A 17,374-nucleotide genomic window follows, 5' to 3' on the forward strand; every position below is an offset into this window, starting at 1 on the left:
GGTGGAAAAAGGCCGTGCTATTAACTTGTTAGAAAAGCTTGGAATTTATAAAGAAAAAAACACTAGCCGACAAAACTGCTTAATTAGCAAAACGATTTCATGCCCAATGCCTGCTTCGCTTTATTTGACAATGTTCTACTTTAACTACTGATTTTTTTTCTTTCCTTTATTGAATTTCGATTCCCCCCGAAGGGGGCGGGCTGGCAGCAGCTTAGTACGCCGCTCTTTAGCCTGCAGAATTTGTTTTAAAAAGATGAAGATAATAAATAATAAAAGCTGGCGATAAAATCGGTGACTTAAATGGTAAAATGGCGGAAAACTGTGGAACTTAAAACATAAAACAAAGGGTTGATGTTAGCAATAAAATACACAGAAAGCAGAAAAATGATAGACAGACAATTAAAAAACACGGCGACAATCTGGTTTCTATTCGCAAGAGATATAAAATTTACACCCAGCGACAGCATGACTTCTGTTCGCAACACTTTGGAAAGACGCACCACACTGAACACTCACTTGAACACTGCACTAAAAAGTTGGCACAAATATGACACACCACAGCCGAGGGCAGACGGGGAGAACCTGGACAGATGATAGGAAAGAAAAGGGGGGAAGGAGAGGAAAAAACAAAGTGGGGTGGGGGGGGGGGGGGGCGGGGGGTAGCACTGAACGCCTCTGTTGTACACGTTTTGCTGATGCCTTACACATTTACTTCGTGTTCTTACGTTGTGCGCATAACTCTAGTGTTTTCTTGCTTTTCTCTGTTTATATAACATACTCCATTAACTAGATAATCTTGCTCATCTACTGGAACGGGGTTTTATCATTCTTTTCTTGGAATGTGTGACGCAGTGTACATGGGGCCCTCTGGGGGTCATGTTCCTCTTACTACTTCTCACCTATGCGGCGTTCTGGCGTTAGCGCTAACAGAGGGCGCTCATTAATTCATTGGGCTTCTTTATCTATTTGTTTTGCAATTTTTATTTTAATCTGTGTGGTCGGAAAGCTGTTTATTTTTTATGTCTTTATCTATAAGATCAGCAACTGAGCGTATGTCAATTACTGTCTCTTAACTTTTTCCTTTTTACCAATCTAACTTCTGTCATATTTTATTTCATTGCCTTTTATTACTGTAATGCCTCCTTCACCTTATAGCTCATTACAGACTTTAATGATTGCATCACCCCCCGTTATTTTACATCGTACAATTAATCAGTGAAGAATATGTGTACATCTACAGTAGCAACATCTGGCGAACTTGCCACACAAATATTTTGTGTCTACTGGACGTCAGTTTGATTTGAACAGTAGTGCTATCGATAAGATGACTTGTGTATTCCATTAACTTTTGAAGATGCTGGCGCTGATTTTGTATTTAGCATTTGACGACGCCACTACGGCTCCAAAATTTTAGGACATGTCTTTATAAAACACATAAGCCTCTTCATATTTAAATGGCACAAATGCACATGTATGTCAATAATACTTTTCATTATGATCTATTTTATTTTTTTTTATCTGTAGACAATCTGCTAATGTTGTATTTGTTTTTCTCATATTTTGTTGCAGATCTGAAGATAATTATAGACCGAAACCGGTAGTCTGATGAAAAAAATTTCTGACCATAGACGTGAAGTAAAGGAAATTTACTCTAAAATCATTTCTGGAAATCCGTTAGTAGCTGCCAGTTTTCCACATGCACAACCGATTTTTGCTCCCACGTAAGCGCACAACTATTTTAGAAAAGTGTCAGGTTACGTTTTGTTTTCAAAATATTAGACTAATTAACGGGGTGACTTATTGCGCAGTGAAGGAGAAACAGAAATATACTGAGCCTAAACTGTCTACAGCAAAAAACGGTTTCCGAAATTCGTTTTATATCTTTCGGAAGATGTGTCGCATGTAAACGTTGCGATAGAGTTTTTCTACAGGCCTACGATCGACGAGAAACGTGCTTTCCACACTGAAGTCTGTAGCGAGCATTCCTTTTGTGATGGTTGGTTTGAAAACTTCACCTGGTCTGTAGAATCCGGTACTGGAGACCTATCGACTAATTTTAATACTACTGGTGTCACTTTCAGTAGGTAGCCTAGGTTGTTTCCGATTATTCTCGCCGATTTGTCTGCATCCTTCTGTGAGATTGCAAATATATAAATAAAACTATGTGGTGGTTTCCTTAAGCGTCATTGTCTTCATTATAGTGTATGTACGACTGCACTTCATTTTCACACAGTTGTCCTGTTTTGGATGCAATTAAGCTTTCTGACAGACTCTCTGGCATCCTCATCTGACTGAAGTTCCGTACACATTTTTCACTTGCATGCTGCATTTTGTTGCGATTACGATCGCAGCAGTTTATCTCACACTTCTCCAGTTAATTTTTGCTTTAAGACTTCATTCGTCTCGGAGAAGATAACCTTAAATACTTTTTAGTATTTCACTCTCCTCGAAGAAGGAGGACTTTAAGCATTCCATTCTAGGACTTCGTCGTTTATGTTTACGAGTCCGTTTAAAGACCTTTGTTAAACTGTTGATACTGATCTTATTCAAGATTGTGGTGTTGGCTACGTCTCCCTATTTTTCAGGGTTTTTGCAATCTTCTTGTTTTTGCCTTCATATTGGGTGTCTACACCGTTTCCGGCTTCCATTCTCTTCGCATTTCCTTTGCAGTTTTTAATACTCTCGCTGTATTTTTGTTGGTGCAGTTGACACTCGTAAACCGGTCTCGCGGTCTTGTTTATGACCTGCAGTACCGCGTGAGGTGCCGCCGCGTAATATAAGCAACGTGATTCCGGAAATTTTTCGCGGACCGCCGTAACTGCTGCTGTTTGAATTACTGCCGGAGAGTTACCTGAGTGGCGGGGCTTTCTTCTGGCATTGCAGAGAATTCTAGAATTTGGAGATGTGGTGCTTCCTTTGTGTTTGTGATAGAAGTCTCCTCTCTTTAGTTTCTTGATATTGGTGAAAATGTGAAAATTCATTTCTCGATGACTGCATGTTTCACATATTCAATCCCAGCAAGCTGTGAATTTCGCATAATTCGACTTTTTGTCACCACGAAATGTATACGTATCTTCAACAGTTCTCGAAAGATATTTTGTGTCCGGTAAGTATCCATTCCTACATGGTTTTTGGTGGACACTTAATTTTGGAAAAGGTCATGATCGTTATCACTGTCAGAGATTATTTTAGATCCTTGATGAATACATAACTTGAATGCAGTCTTTGTTTTGTAATAAATTAGTCATGGATCACAAAAAAAATTTACTATCTAGGGAATTAATTTCGCTCGGCTATAACCATATTCAGACCTAAGTCAGTTCAATAAATAACATAATTCGTGTCATTGCATATATAGATGGTACATTCACATTAATCAGTCATACAAGCTTCGTCATAAAATCAAAAAATTTTAGATTTTATAACGCAGCTAGTAGGGTTGATTAATGTAATTGTAATTGTACCACCTGTACACGCAATGACACGAATTATGTAAAGTTTTGGATTTTGAGATCTGTGACTAGATTTATAGCAAAACAAATGTTACCTATCATAAGACTGCGTAGTGTGCACTACTGAGAAACATCTTGAAAGTGTGCCGGAGCTGAACTCGTGAGTAATGCCCTCCCAGACTGAGTTATCCAGACTTCCCGCCTTCACAGCTTTACAGTCCACAGCCCGTGGTCTAGTGGTTAGCGTTCCCGGGGTCCCGGGTTCGATTTCCGGCCGGTTTGGTGATTTTCTCTGCCCGGGGACTGGGTATTTGTGTTTTCCTCATCATTTCATCCTCGTCATCATCATTCGTGTCAGTGACTAGATTGAACTGTGTAAAAAAAATACGACTGTGTAAACATTGGGACTTTGTACGGGCGCTGATGACCGCGCAATTGAGTGCCACACAAACCAAACGTCATCTTCACAGCTTCTGTTCTGCAAGTGCCGTTCCCTCAAGTCGTTCCTTTATAGCTCAGCCTGAGACAGGTGTTTCGAGTCCCGGTTCGGCGTACACTTCCAGACTGACATGGCAGAGAACACTCTGCTGCATAGTGACATGTGCATTCTGGGTACAGCCCCTATGCCGAGACTAAGCCATTCCTCCACGATATCCTTTCTCCCAGGAACTCACACCCTGCAAGTTACGCAAAAGGGCCTCTGTGAAGGAAGATATAGGTACTGAAATGGTTCAAATGGCTCTGAGCACTATGGGACTCAACTGCTGAGGTCATTAGTCCCCTAGAACTTAGAACTAGTTAAACCTAACTAACCTAAGGACATCAAAAACATCCATGCCCGAGGCAGGATTCGAACCTGCGACCGTAGCGGTCTTGCGGTTCCAGACTGCAGCGCCTTTAACCGCACGGCCACTTCGGCCGGCATAGGTACTGAAGTTTTGAAGTTGGACGCAAATGGTGATTGTTTAGATCACTGTCTGCGACATGCAAGGCTTCGGAATTTAGTTCCGCTCTGACACGCAGATTTCATTTCTTCTTCCGGGAAGTTTCATATCACAAGACGGTATGAGCCATTTAGTCGTTTTCGAATATCGCACCTCTTTTGGCCACATCGAGTTCACGTTCAGTGACGTTTTCGACCGATGTAAACAGTAAGGATTTCTGCTACACCCGCAGAACCATCATGACTGCAGTACAGCACCAGTTTACTTCCCTGTATGGACGATACTAGTTCAGTGAGGATTAGACGGTAATCAGCATGTGATAGTTTGCTATACACAACGTTTATTTTTTACCTGTTTGAGGATTTGTTGATCCTGGAAAGATTGGGGCAATCAAGGGCTCCCTTACAATGAACCAGGCATTCTACATATTTTGCAATACATTCATTACGACACACATTACAATAAGTTTTACGTCTAATAAGGGATGTAACATTCAGAAATGGAACAAAGACACAGCTTATATTACTTCATGAAAACTTAACAAAAATACAGATTACAGTAGGAGATTTAAATGGAAAGCAGTGGCAACAATGGACGTGAGAGAAGAGGTTGGAGAAAAAGTGAGCGAACGAGTGAGCGAGCGAGATAGAGAGAGAGAGGAAAATGATAAACGAAGAGAGAAGGGAACGAAGTGGCATGACTGTTTAAAAAAAAAAATTTAAAAAAATAAAAACAACGAAGCATAGCTGGAAGAACTGAGAGCATTCCCGCTACTCTTTGACAGACGGAAACTAGTTATATACGTTAATTTTTTGGGGGGAGAAGTGCTTCGGCTTTTTCGTAAAGGCAAAAGGGAAGAAGTTTGCAAATGGTTTTATTTTATGGATAGGCACAGATATGACACCAGATAAGTGAAGTCTTGTGTAGTGATCATAATGAGATAACAGAAACCTGTGCTCTTGGTGAGTTACAAATGTCTCTGAGCACTATGGGACTTAACATCTGAGGTCATCAGTCCCGGTGAGTTACAGATCGCAGACTCACAGAGGAGCTGATAAAGTAGTCGCGTAACTTGCCTTGCTTCAACCATGTTAACTGGACGTATAAAGCACTGACATTGTGAAATAGGCGAATAATATTGCTGAAGAAAGGCACACAAGCAATCGTGGTTACTTCAGTAGTTTATGTCTTGTTGGACTACTTCCACAATATTATGGGGGAGGGGGAGGGAGGGAGAGAGGTGTCGTTATGAGTAACTGAACAATTTAACGTTTTATATCTTGTGGAGATGTGTTCCCAAACTTCTAGAGAGCCTACAGCCAAGCAGATGACTTTCTGCACGTGGTGAAAGCACAGTCTGACCAGTTGAAGTGCTCATCTAGTCCAAAGTTACGCACAAGATCTTCTCCTCTTTCTGATACAGCATTATGATGCAGTCGAATAGAGTAAGAGGTGACTGTTCGTGGCGTTCAGAACTAAATGACAGGATATTAAAATTGCTTGGGATCCTTAGCATTGAGTTTAGTTTGAGTTCCAGATTATGGGCCCGTCTGAACACTGAAACCAGATCATCATTCGTCTGGACGGCGGCAGATCTGGCACTTCAGTAAATATAAAGCTCGTCGCAGAGAAATTATATTTACTGAAAGTAACAAAAGGGGACCATAATGTCAAACAAGAAGAACAGTAGCGTGCCTAGATTGATCCCTGTGGTACTCCTGAGAAGAGTTGTTACCAAAAAGACTTTTCATTCCTACAGACAACATGTTGCTGTCTGTTGTTCCTCAAGTAGCTTTCAAAACACTTTAGCTCACTACATATTTTAACTGTCGCAGTATGCCAAAGTTGGCGGTGGGGGATCAAAGGCTGTGCTGGATCTAGTACTGTCAGCATTGTGGCTTCAGGTTGTCTATGGCATTTTTAAGGTCCTTTAGTGCAGTGCTCGTGCTAGGTTTTTACAAAGACAGGACTAATATTTGCCATGTAAGTTGAATTTGCGTACGTTTTCAGTCAGTTGATCATGCACTATATATTTCAGGGCTCATTCATAAGGGCATGGGGTGTGTTACCGAGGGCCAACTCTGTACAGCTTTTACGGATGACTGAAGTGTGTGTAAAAACGTTTTCTTGCGTTACGAAAAACAACTGAAGCGGGGCTTTGAAACGATAACAGCATTCATGTACATGAGGATGGCAGTCTCGTGGCACATCACCACACGCTACGAACGTTAACGACACGTCTTTCTAAGCCAGGAAAAAATAATCTATGCAACGAGCAACACTGAGATGTTTGCTACAATTCGTATCTAGCGTAAATCGGGAAAAGTAACTTTTTCATCGAGCACTTTACCGATGAAGTAGGAAAGCATGCTCAGAATGTTATTTTTCTCTGGTTTTTTTGTGTTCGCCGTAAGGTAATCTGGGTATGAGTAGTTACAGGAAGATGGTCAGTATGCTGTCCCAACTATCAGCAGATCTCTCTCTCCTATGTTCTTTCAGTGGCGAATTTATAATTCCTGCTAGTGTTACCAAATATTTCACTCATCTATCATTTCTATTATCCGCATCCGTAGTTGTGTGGTCAGCATAGAAGACTGCCATGCACAGGACGCAGGTTCAATCCACGGTACTAACAAGAATTTCTCCTTGGTCGTAGACCAGTACTGGGTGCTCTCAGTTTCATGATGTTAACTGAGGAGCAACTTGAATGGGAAGTAGCGGCTCCCCAGAGGTGAAAGCCGACAAATCGACAGGAAGAGGGGAGTGCTGACCACACGCCCCTTCAACCGCATTAGCATGACGCCACAAGGCAAAGGATGTACGCATGGGCTCTTCCTCCCATGATGGTACATCTGAGTTTGAGTGTACAGTGCGAGAGGAGTCACTGTCCTCCCCTTGTTTCCACTCACAATAATTAGACGGAACACGATACCTGGTATAAATGTATATTCTAATAAACTTTATAATGTGCACAGGCAGCACGCCAACCGCGGCTCATGGCTTAGCTGAGAGACATACACGCCCGTCCGCTACGGCGTCTCCAAGCTACCTGCTCGGCCGTTACAATGGTGCTAATCTAACCCGCGCGCAAAGGACCTGGGAGATCCACTTCTGCACGTACGTTGCAAGGTCTCCCGACAGCGAGCAAACTATACTGGACAGTCTGACCTGCCGCTACATGGCAGTTGGGGTGAGTTGCAGAGCTCAAACATAATCCCTCTCTAAAATGAGTCTTCTCATTTTGCAAATAACAATAATTTTAACAAACAACATATCCAAAACAAGGAAAACAATAAAAATATAACTAGACACAATATCAACGCACATAAAACATGAATACACCAACATTTGGGATGCCCACACCACCAAAACGCCACTGTCACACCGCATGTGAAACACGATGGGTACTAACATGTAGGACACAAAACAATAAAGTATTAATGTCATACTACATAAACACATGAAAATCAGTACTAACAGCAGTCAGCCCATAAGAAACCATCCACAGCTTCTCAAGCTGATCTTATGAATTAAGAGGTTATTCCTGAAATGGCAATTTGGCAGTGCGCCTGTATCATGTACCATTACACAGATCTGAGAGAACACTTAACTGTTGGCAACAAAGGTTTTCCAATGACCAGGACTACGCTGCAGAGAACTATTGTGGAGTCCGTCCACAAATGGATGTCGTCACTATTTATGGTATCTAAGGCACTGGCCACCTTCCGAACGAGTCGGGCAAGAAGCAAAGCACTACGTAATTCCAGTCGCAGAAGAGACTGTTGTTTTACAGGGGCAACACGATATTTGGCGGCAGCTAATGAGACTAACACATTGTTATTGTGAGGAACACATCTGACATCTCCCTCCCTCTATCCACTTATTGGAGGGATACAGGCTTTTTCAAATGACCAGCTGCTCAGCCAAGTGCCTCGTGGCACGTGCTGGCCGTTGTCCACATAAGGCTTCCCGCTCCGTCGTTTTTCTGCAACCCGTCTGCGGCCACTGGCCCGATCAGGCCCTCTGCTGCCCTCTGCGGACACTCGAAATACGCAGCATGCCTTGAGGTGACGGTCTAGGTAACACAAAATGGAAATATAGTAGCACAACCACGACCATCCGAAGAATTCTCCAGATGGATTTTTTCAAAAGTCGGCTGCTTGCAAAACAGGAAGCTCCTTCCGCCTCAAGCGACTGCATCCTCACACCGCAATGTCTTCAGTACAAAGAGCTTCAGTGAGCACGCTGCTAGATGGTAAGCTACTCATACAATAAAGAGCGATGCCGGCATTCCTCAGAGCAAACACATGATTAATGAGCGCTATCCCGACCGCGGGTTGTTTGTCTAAAGGAAGAGCCGCGGCCTTTTACGGAACTCGCCCACACGCCGTTCTGAGCACTGGGCTGTAGAAAACACAATCGCGACGATAATAAATGTCCTCTTTCCACGAAAGTAGACACAGCCCATTTTCTTTTAGTTTTATGACCACAATCGGTATATCATAGTATGAAAGCTTTCACGACCGGATGACAGATCTTCTGGTAAACCTTCCGGGATGTAAGGTCGAGGTCCATGAAACTCTTCAGCTCCTAACGTTTCGTCCAGAGCTGCGCTGGACATCTTCAGAGGGGCGTTTCTCCTCCGGTGAGTCTTGCCGGAAAGAAACGTTAGGAGCTGAAGAGTTTCATGGACCACAACCTTACATCCCGGAATGTTTACCAGAAGATACAATCGGTATAGTTTTTACATTCAACTGCAGGATACAATTCGCATCCCACTATTTAGCGACAGCCAGCGAAGTGCACTGCCAATGATCACAGACGATCACGTGTGTATTACAGACATTTCACACACGTGAAATAACATTACAGAATACAATTTTTCACGCCATTAGCTCGCTTGCAAGGAAGAAAAAACACATTCATTTTACATTCGACAACAACAAGCTATAATTCAAGGGGATGTAGCTGTTTGTACATTGTGGCAGCTCCCGTTTTACCAGTGCAATGTTATATCAAACTAGCATTTACGAAGCAAATCGTCAGAGCATGTCTCACCCTGTGTAGGTGAGAGACTGAAATTTTGTTAAATATATCGCCGCAACGAAAAAAAGAAGAAAGTAATTCCTGTCAAGAATCATTCCATTGTGTTCTAGCCATCTCCTCTACCCACCAGGTGGCACGTCATTGATATCACTTTGATGTTGTTGTTGTGGTCTTCAGTCCAGTGATTGGTTTGATGCAGCTGTCCATGCTACTTTATACTGTGCAAGCTGCATCTCCGAGTAACTACTGCAACCTACATCCTTCTGAATCTGCTTAGTGTATTCATCTCCTGGTCTCCCTCTACGATTTTTACCCTCCACGTTTCCCTCCATCACTAAATTGGTGATCCATTGATGTCGCAGAACGTGTCCTAATAACCGATCCCTTCTTCTAGTCAAGTTGTGCCACAAATTCCTCCTCTCCCCGATTCTACTCAGTACCTCCTCATTAGTTACGTGATCTACCCATCTAATCTTCAGCAGTCTTCTGCAGCACCACATTTCGAAAGCTTCTAATCTCTTCTTGTCCAAACTAGTTATCGTCCAAGTTTCACATCCATACATGGATGGCTACACTCTATACAAATACTTTTAGAAAAGACTACCTTACACTTAAATCTATACTCGATGCTAACAAATTTCTCTTCTTCAGAAACGCTTTTCTTGCCATTTCTAGTCTACATTTTATATCCTCTCTACTATCACAATCGTCAGTTCTTTTTCTCCCCAAATAGCAGAACTTATCTACTACTTTAAGTGTCTCATTTCCTACTCTAATTCCCTTAGCATCACCTGATTTAATTAGATTATTATCGATTTTCCTCGTTTTGCTTTGCTGATGTTCATCTTATATCCGCCTTTCAAGACACTGTCCATTCCATTCAACTGCTCGTCCAGGTCCTTTGCTGTCTCCGACAGAATTACAACGTCATCGGCGAACCTCAAGGTTTTCATTTCTTCTCCATGGATTTTAATTACTACATCAAATTTTTCTTTTCTTTCCTTTACTGCTTACTCAGTATACATATTGAATAACATCGGGTATAAGCTACAACCCTGCCTCACTCCCTACCCAACCGCTGCTTCCCTTTCATGCCCTTCGATTCTTGTAACTGCCATGTGGTTCTTGTACAAATTGTAAATAGCCTTTCGCTCTATGTATATGACCCCTGCCACGTTCAGAATTTGAAAGTGGGTGTTCCAGTCAACCTTGTCAAAAGCATTCTCTAAGTCTACAAATGCTAGAAACGTAGGTTTGCTTTTCCTTAACCTATCTTCTGAGGTAAGTCGTAGGGTCAGTATTGCCTCATGTGTTCCAAAATTTCTAAGGAACTGATCTTCCCAAGGTCGGCTTCTATCAGTTTTTCCATGTGTCTGTAAAGAATTTGTGTATTTTGCAGCCGCAGTTTATTAAACTGATAGTTCGGTTTGATAGGCTAAGTAATTGAATTGATCATGAGAGTCAGTTTGCAAGGCGAGTAATTTTTTTTTTTTTTTTTTCAGTAGCAGTACCTCACTGGGTAGGTCAAGTGGAAATCCATGGAGGGAAGACGATGTTCTTTTTTAGTAACACTATCGAAAACCGACATCTGAAGCTGACCATAGAGGGATTCTATACCCCACACCACACATTTTGCGATAAAAAAGAAAACAATGCATTAAACCGTTTATGAAGGAATAATAAGGAATTCCCCCGTGTGATTCATAGTCTGTTGGATATGCTCCTCCTACAGTACAGGTGATGAAAATTTACACCAGTCTGTGGAAGCGACTTCGATCATGATACACCTGTTCCAATGAACCAATACCTGTATATTTAATAGGATCGCCACATATGGTCAATGCTGGAAAGCAGACTGTATCTGTTTCAGATATATCAGAAGACGGGGACGTGGTAATATGTTATCGAGTTCTCTGGCGGATGACGTTAGTGGGGTATTTATAGTTTGTACAGTTTCTCTGTTGGATGGTTCAAAATACTGAGGACGAAGAAAGTGTTTGGGTTATAGACGTGAATGCATCCTGAGAGACGCAGATCTCCTTCGGACTGCAGCACCAGTATGTAGTTTGGAGTTGCGTAGCAATGCAGCAGCAAAATCCTCGACCTTCCTCCATGCCATGTGTGATGTGGAGTCTTCCTAATTTTCCCAACAAGGAACACCACCATAAATACTCGTACTGTCTTCTCTACTACATCGTGTTGCAGGGGACAGCTTCGTTTGGTGCTGGCCTTACACATTGCACACGGTTGTACACGCTTGGTGAGGCTACGACAGCATGTTCCCATTTCCATCGAGTGGTCAAAACGTGGTCCTGTTGCATTAACTCAGCTCACCCCGTCTCTCCACGAGATACAGAAGGTCTTAGATATAGCGTTCTCTGACTTTCGACAGGTCCGTGTTAAACTGGGACGACCGCATGGACGAAGCTGCAGGAATGGCGGGGCAGAGACGAAGGAGCACTTACAAGATGCAGAGGGACTGTCAATAAAACAGCACTGGAGTTTTAGCTGTATGGGATCCTTAGTAGATAGGTTCGAAAAAGGTGACTTGTTTCGAGATATGAGAGTGGCATGAAGATGATTCACCAGTGGCTTAATTATTAAAAGATATATCTACAGGTTCCACCGCAAGTATATGGTAGAATGGACAGACTTGATTCCAAATCACAGACAACATTTCTACCAGAGAGCGAAATGCTTTCAGCGCCTAGTGTGTGCCTGTAGACTCAAGACCGCTTTTAATGCAGGGTGACGGTAACATAGTCGCTACGATCATGTTTTGTAATAGCACGGACCTTACGCAAAATGTATGATGTGGTGTGTAGATCCCTCTGCAGTCAGCTTCAAATGTCGTTTCTCAATAATGTTCCTCAAAAATAACATCATCTTCCATCCACGGATTTCCATCTGACCTACCTGGTGAATATAATCCGGCTTATTCGCCATGAGAGCTGACTCTCATGATCAATTTAATTACTTAGCCTATTAAATTGATATCAATGACGTGCCACCCAGTGGGTAGAGGAGATGGCTAGGGCACCATGGAATGATTCTTGACAGGCATTGCTTTTTTTCTTTCTTTTGTTGTGGCGATACCTTTCAACAAAATTTCAGTGTCCCAACAGGACAACACCAGTTGTATGGCATCGCCAATTTTTGAGTTGTATTGCAATTTTATGCTGTCCTTGTGTTGTGCTATGCATTTAGTTGTGTAATTAGGCCCAATATTTATGATTAATTGCGTAATTAGGATCGATCTTTGTGTCAGGTTCCCGATCAAAATAAGTGAAGGACACTAACCTAACCTTCCTCTCCTGCATCTGGACAGTTTCCATGTGCTGGGGGGTGCACTTGGGCTTTCCATCCAGTAGAATCAAAGTTCGAATCCCAGAAAGGGCACAGCCATTCTTAATTTCCCCTCAATTCCAAATGCTTCTGATGGTATAGGGTCCCGGGTTCGATTTCCAGCCGGGTTGGGGATTTTCTCTGCCTGGGGTCTGGGTGTTTGTGTTTTCCCCATTATTTCATCATCATCATCATCATCATCATTCGTGACAGTGGCTAGATTGGACTGTGTAAGAAACTGGACTGTGTAAGAATTGGGAGTTTGTGGTGCCGAACGTTATCCGAGGTCCAGGCCGACCACATGGCTGGCAACTGTGACACTGTGGTGACGAAAGAGACTTGTATGCCGAGAATGCCAAAGGTGGCGGACTTTGTGAAACCATCATGGCAGACATTTCACAGTTCGTATAGAAATTAATAGCAGCCAGATGAATCATGATACCTCAAAAAGAAACATGCACGTTACCATTATTTGCACGACGATTCTGATGGTGTAATCACATTTTCAATATCATTATTAGTTTAAAGTTAAGTATCTGACGATAAATTATGCAAGTAACACCCAGCAACGAATTTCCAAAATCTGAACGATTCATCCGATTTTGTCGATCGACATGTCTTTAGAAAGCTATTAGTGTAAACCTGAATTGGTATGAATTACGGGCATATAACTTGAATAGTACATGCGTTATTGAAGGTCAAAGTGGCCGATTACTGTCGATCGAGTCAGGCCATAAGTACTCCACAGTTACACGAAAAAACGGTAGCAGCATGCTTATAAATATATTTATTTGTGTACGTCTTTGTTTATATCCTATATATACTATTCATGAAGAAATTGGTTAAATATTTACTGTGTTTTAGAAAGCACAGAGACATTAGTCTACTGGCTTACCTTCTGTTGCTATTCTTTTGATATGTGTTTATTTAATTTGTTTATGTATTTAATAATGAGTGATGGAGCGTGTTTATGATCCAGCCGTAGGAATATTTATTTTATTCCAAGTTATTTAAATGTAAATCCAGTATTTCGAATGCGTTTCATCATGTTTGTGAGTGTGTGTTGGCTTGGAGGCAGGGCGGGAGCGTTCTAGGCAATCACAGCGATCGTTCCAAAAGGGACACGTGCTCGACAGTATGGGAGAGGACACGAGATAGTCCTGGACATAATTTATTTGCCTTCGAAGTCTGATGCTTCATTAGGTTACGCGGTGTAGATAATTTTTGCAATAGATATATAAATTTAAGAGCCAAAGAAAGTGATACATATCGTCTGTGTCCCCGCGAGTACGCAGAAGTGCCGCAACACGACGTGGCATGGACTTGACTAATGTCTGATGTAGTGCTGGAGGAAACTGACACAATGAATCCTGCAGGACTGTCCATAAATCCGTAAGAGTACGAGGGGGTGGAGATCTCTTCTGAACAGCACGTTGCAACGTATCCCAGATATGCTCAACAATGTTCATGTCTCGGGAGTTTGGAGGCCAGCGGATGTGTTTAAACTCAGAAGAGTGTTCCCGGAGCCACTTTTTAGCAATTCTGGCCGTACGGGGTGTCGCATTGTCCTGCTGGAATTGCGCAAGTCCGTCGTAATGCACAATGGACGTGAATGGATGCAGGTGATCAGAAAGGATGCTTATGTCCGTGTCACTTGACATAGTCGTATCTAGACGTTTCGGGGTTCCCATATCACTCCAACTGCACACGCCCCACCTCATTACAAGCCTCCACCAGCTTGAACAGTCCCCTGATGACATGCAGGGTCCATAGATTCATGAGGTTTTCTCCATACTCGTACGCGTCCACCTGTTCCATACAATTTGAAACGAGACTCGTCCGACCAGGCAACACGTTTCCAATCATCAACAGTCCAATGTCGGTGTTGAAGAGCCCAGACGAAGCATAAAGCCTTTTGTCATGCAGTCATCAAGGGTACACGAGTGGGCCTTCGACTCCGAAAGCCCATATCGATGTTGTTCCGTTGAATGGTTCGAACGCTGACAGCTGTTGCTGACCCAGCATTGATATCTGCAGCAATTTGCGAAGGCGTTGCATTTCCGTCACGTTGAACGGTTCTCTTCAGTTATTGTTGGTCCCGTTCTTGCAGGATATTTTTCCGGACGCAGCGATGTCGGAGATTTGATGTTTTACCGGATTCCTTATATTCACGGTACACTCCTGAAACGGTCGTACGGGAAAATCCCCACTTCACTGCAACCTCGGACATGCTGTGCCCATCGCTCGTGCGCCGACTATAACACCACGTCCAAACACAATTCTTGATAACATGCCATTGTAACAGAAGCAGCCGATCTAACAACTGCGCTAATCACTTGCTGTCTTACACAGGCGTTGCCGACCGCAGCTCCGTATTCCGCCTGTTACATATCTCTGTATTTGAATAAGCAGCCGGCCGGAGTGGCAAGCGGTTCTAGGCGCTACAGTCTGGAACCGCGCGACCGCTACGGTCGCAGGTTCGAATCCTGCCTCGGGCATGGATGTGTGTGATGTCCTTACGTTAGTTAGGTTTAAGTAGTTCCAAATTCTAGGGGACTGATGACCTCATAAGTTAAGTCCCACAGTGCTCAGAACCATTTGAACCATTTGAATACGCATGCCTATATTAGTTTCTTTGGCACTTCGGCGAATTTGAAATGCAACCACACAAGTTTAAGCTACTCAGTAACTTTGGCTTGAGCACAAAGCAGTGTCTTTTTTCTTAAGCATGAAAGTAATTGGATCCAGATATGAGTAGAAGGCAAAAAATTATATGCAGTCTTTGCTAATAATTCAAGACTAAACTCAGAGATATTATTTAAGTTACATAAGCATTTATGTCAGTTGCGACCTTAAATGTTAATATAACTTTCTTGTAGAGAGATAAATTCAAAGAACAGTCAACTATAGACCTCATCTGTGGTTGCTCAGCCGCCTGATACAAGACTTTCTATTTGTCGGTTTTCGCCTAGAAGAAGATGAGCTGAAATGATTAGGGTAACACAAACACCTAGTCGGGAAGAGAAGCATACCTGCGACCCGACAAAGAATCGAATCCGGGACCCCGCGATCTAGAGGCCACGACGCCAACTACTAGACCGCGAGGTGCGGAATCGGGAAACTGTAGAAGATGAAGATGACGATGATGATGATCCTTTGTTCCGAGAATGCTCTGAAAGTCCTGCAGAGAACGCTGGGCAACTTCTGTGAAATCTGGTAAATAGGAGAGAGTTGCCGGCAGAATTGAAGCTATGGGAGAGAGCAGTGACTCGTGGTTGGATAGCTCAATAGGTAAGAGGTCTGCCAGTCCGCACAGTTTAATGCGTGAGGCGATCTCGAAGGGAAATTATCGGCGAGTGGCGAAAGCCGGGCGCCACGTGGCGGCCGCGCTGCACTTACGAGTACTTTGGCGGCCTTCCGGACCAGGTACTTGGCGCGCTTCTTGGAGAGGCACTGCCGCAGACCCTGGCCGTCGTGCAGCTGCTCCGGAGGGCACTCGACCAGCTCGCCCAGCCGGAAGGCGCGCCGCCGCGCCTCCGCCGTCGACACGTGCGCCCAGGGGCTCAGCGCCGTGCCGGACAGCGACACCGAGCGCGCGAACTTGCCTGCAACAGCGCGGGACGCTCTTCAGCGCAGCGGGAGGCTACCACAAACCGTCGAGGAAGTACATACCGGCCATTAAAATTGCTACACCACGAAGATGATGTGCTGCAAACGCGAAATTTAACCGACAGGAAGAAGATGTTGTGATATGCAAATGATTAGCTTTTCAGAGCATTCACACAAGGTTGGCGCCGGTGGTGAGACCTACAACGTGCTGACATGAGGAAAGTTTCCAACCGATTTCTCATACACAAACAGCAGTTGACCGGCGTTTCCTGGTGAAACGTTGTTGCGATGCCTCGTGTAAGGAGGAGAAAGGCGTACCATCACGTTTCCAACTTTGATAAAGGTCGGATTGTAGCCTATCGCGATTGCGGTTTATCGTATCGCGACATTGCTGCTCGCATTGGTCGAGATCCAATGACTTAGCAGCATATGGAATCGGTGAGATCAGGAGGGTAATACGGAACGCCATGCTGGATCCCAACGGCCTCGTATCACTAGCAGTCGAGATGACAGGCATCTTATCCGCATGGCTGTAACGGATCGTGCAGCCACGTCTCGATCCCTGAGTCAAGACAACAACCATGTCCCCGCACAGTTCGACGACGTTTGCAGCAGCATGGACTTTCAGCTCGGAGACCATGGCTGCGGTTACCCTTGACGCTGCATCACAGAAAGGAGCGCCTGCGATGGTGTACTCAACGACGAACCTGGGTGTACGAATGGCAAAACGTCATTTTTTCAGATGAATCCAGGTTCTGTTTACAGCATCATGATGGTCGCATCCGTGTTTGGCGACATCGCGGTGAAACACATTGGAAGCGTGTATTCGTCACCGCCATACTGGCGTATCACCTGGCGTGATGGTATGGGGTGCCCTTGGTTACACGCCTCGGTCACCTCTTGTTCGCATTGACGGCACTTTGAACAGTGGACGCTACATTTCATATGTGTTACGACCCGTGGCTCTACCCATCATTC

General features: G+C 43.7%; 1 protein-coding gene across 1 annotated transcript in view; it reads right to left on the reverse strand.

The window, feature by feature from the left end:
- Positions 1–17,374, reverse strand: part of LOC126482011 (venom carboxylesterase-6-like) — a 149,029-nt gene that overhangs the window by 51,086 nt on the left and 80,569 nt on the right. Inside the window, exon 5 of the mRNA XM_050105979.1 lies at positions 16,187–16,392. Within this exon, the coding sequence (XP_049961936.1) occupies positions 16,187–16,392 (206 nt within the window). The remainder of the gene's footprint in view (positions 1–16,186; positions 16,393–17,374) is intronic.

The sequence above is a fragment of the Schistocerca serialis genome, chromosome 5, assembly GCF_023864345.2.
Source record: "Schistocerca serialis cubense isolate TAMUIC-IGC-003099 chromosome 5, iqSchSeri2.2, whole genome shotgun sequence".
Taxonomy (NCBI): Eukaryota; Metazoa; Arthropoda; class Insecta; order Orthoptera; family Acrididae; genus Schistocerca; species Schistocerca serialis.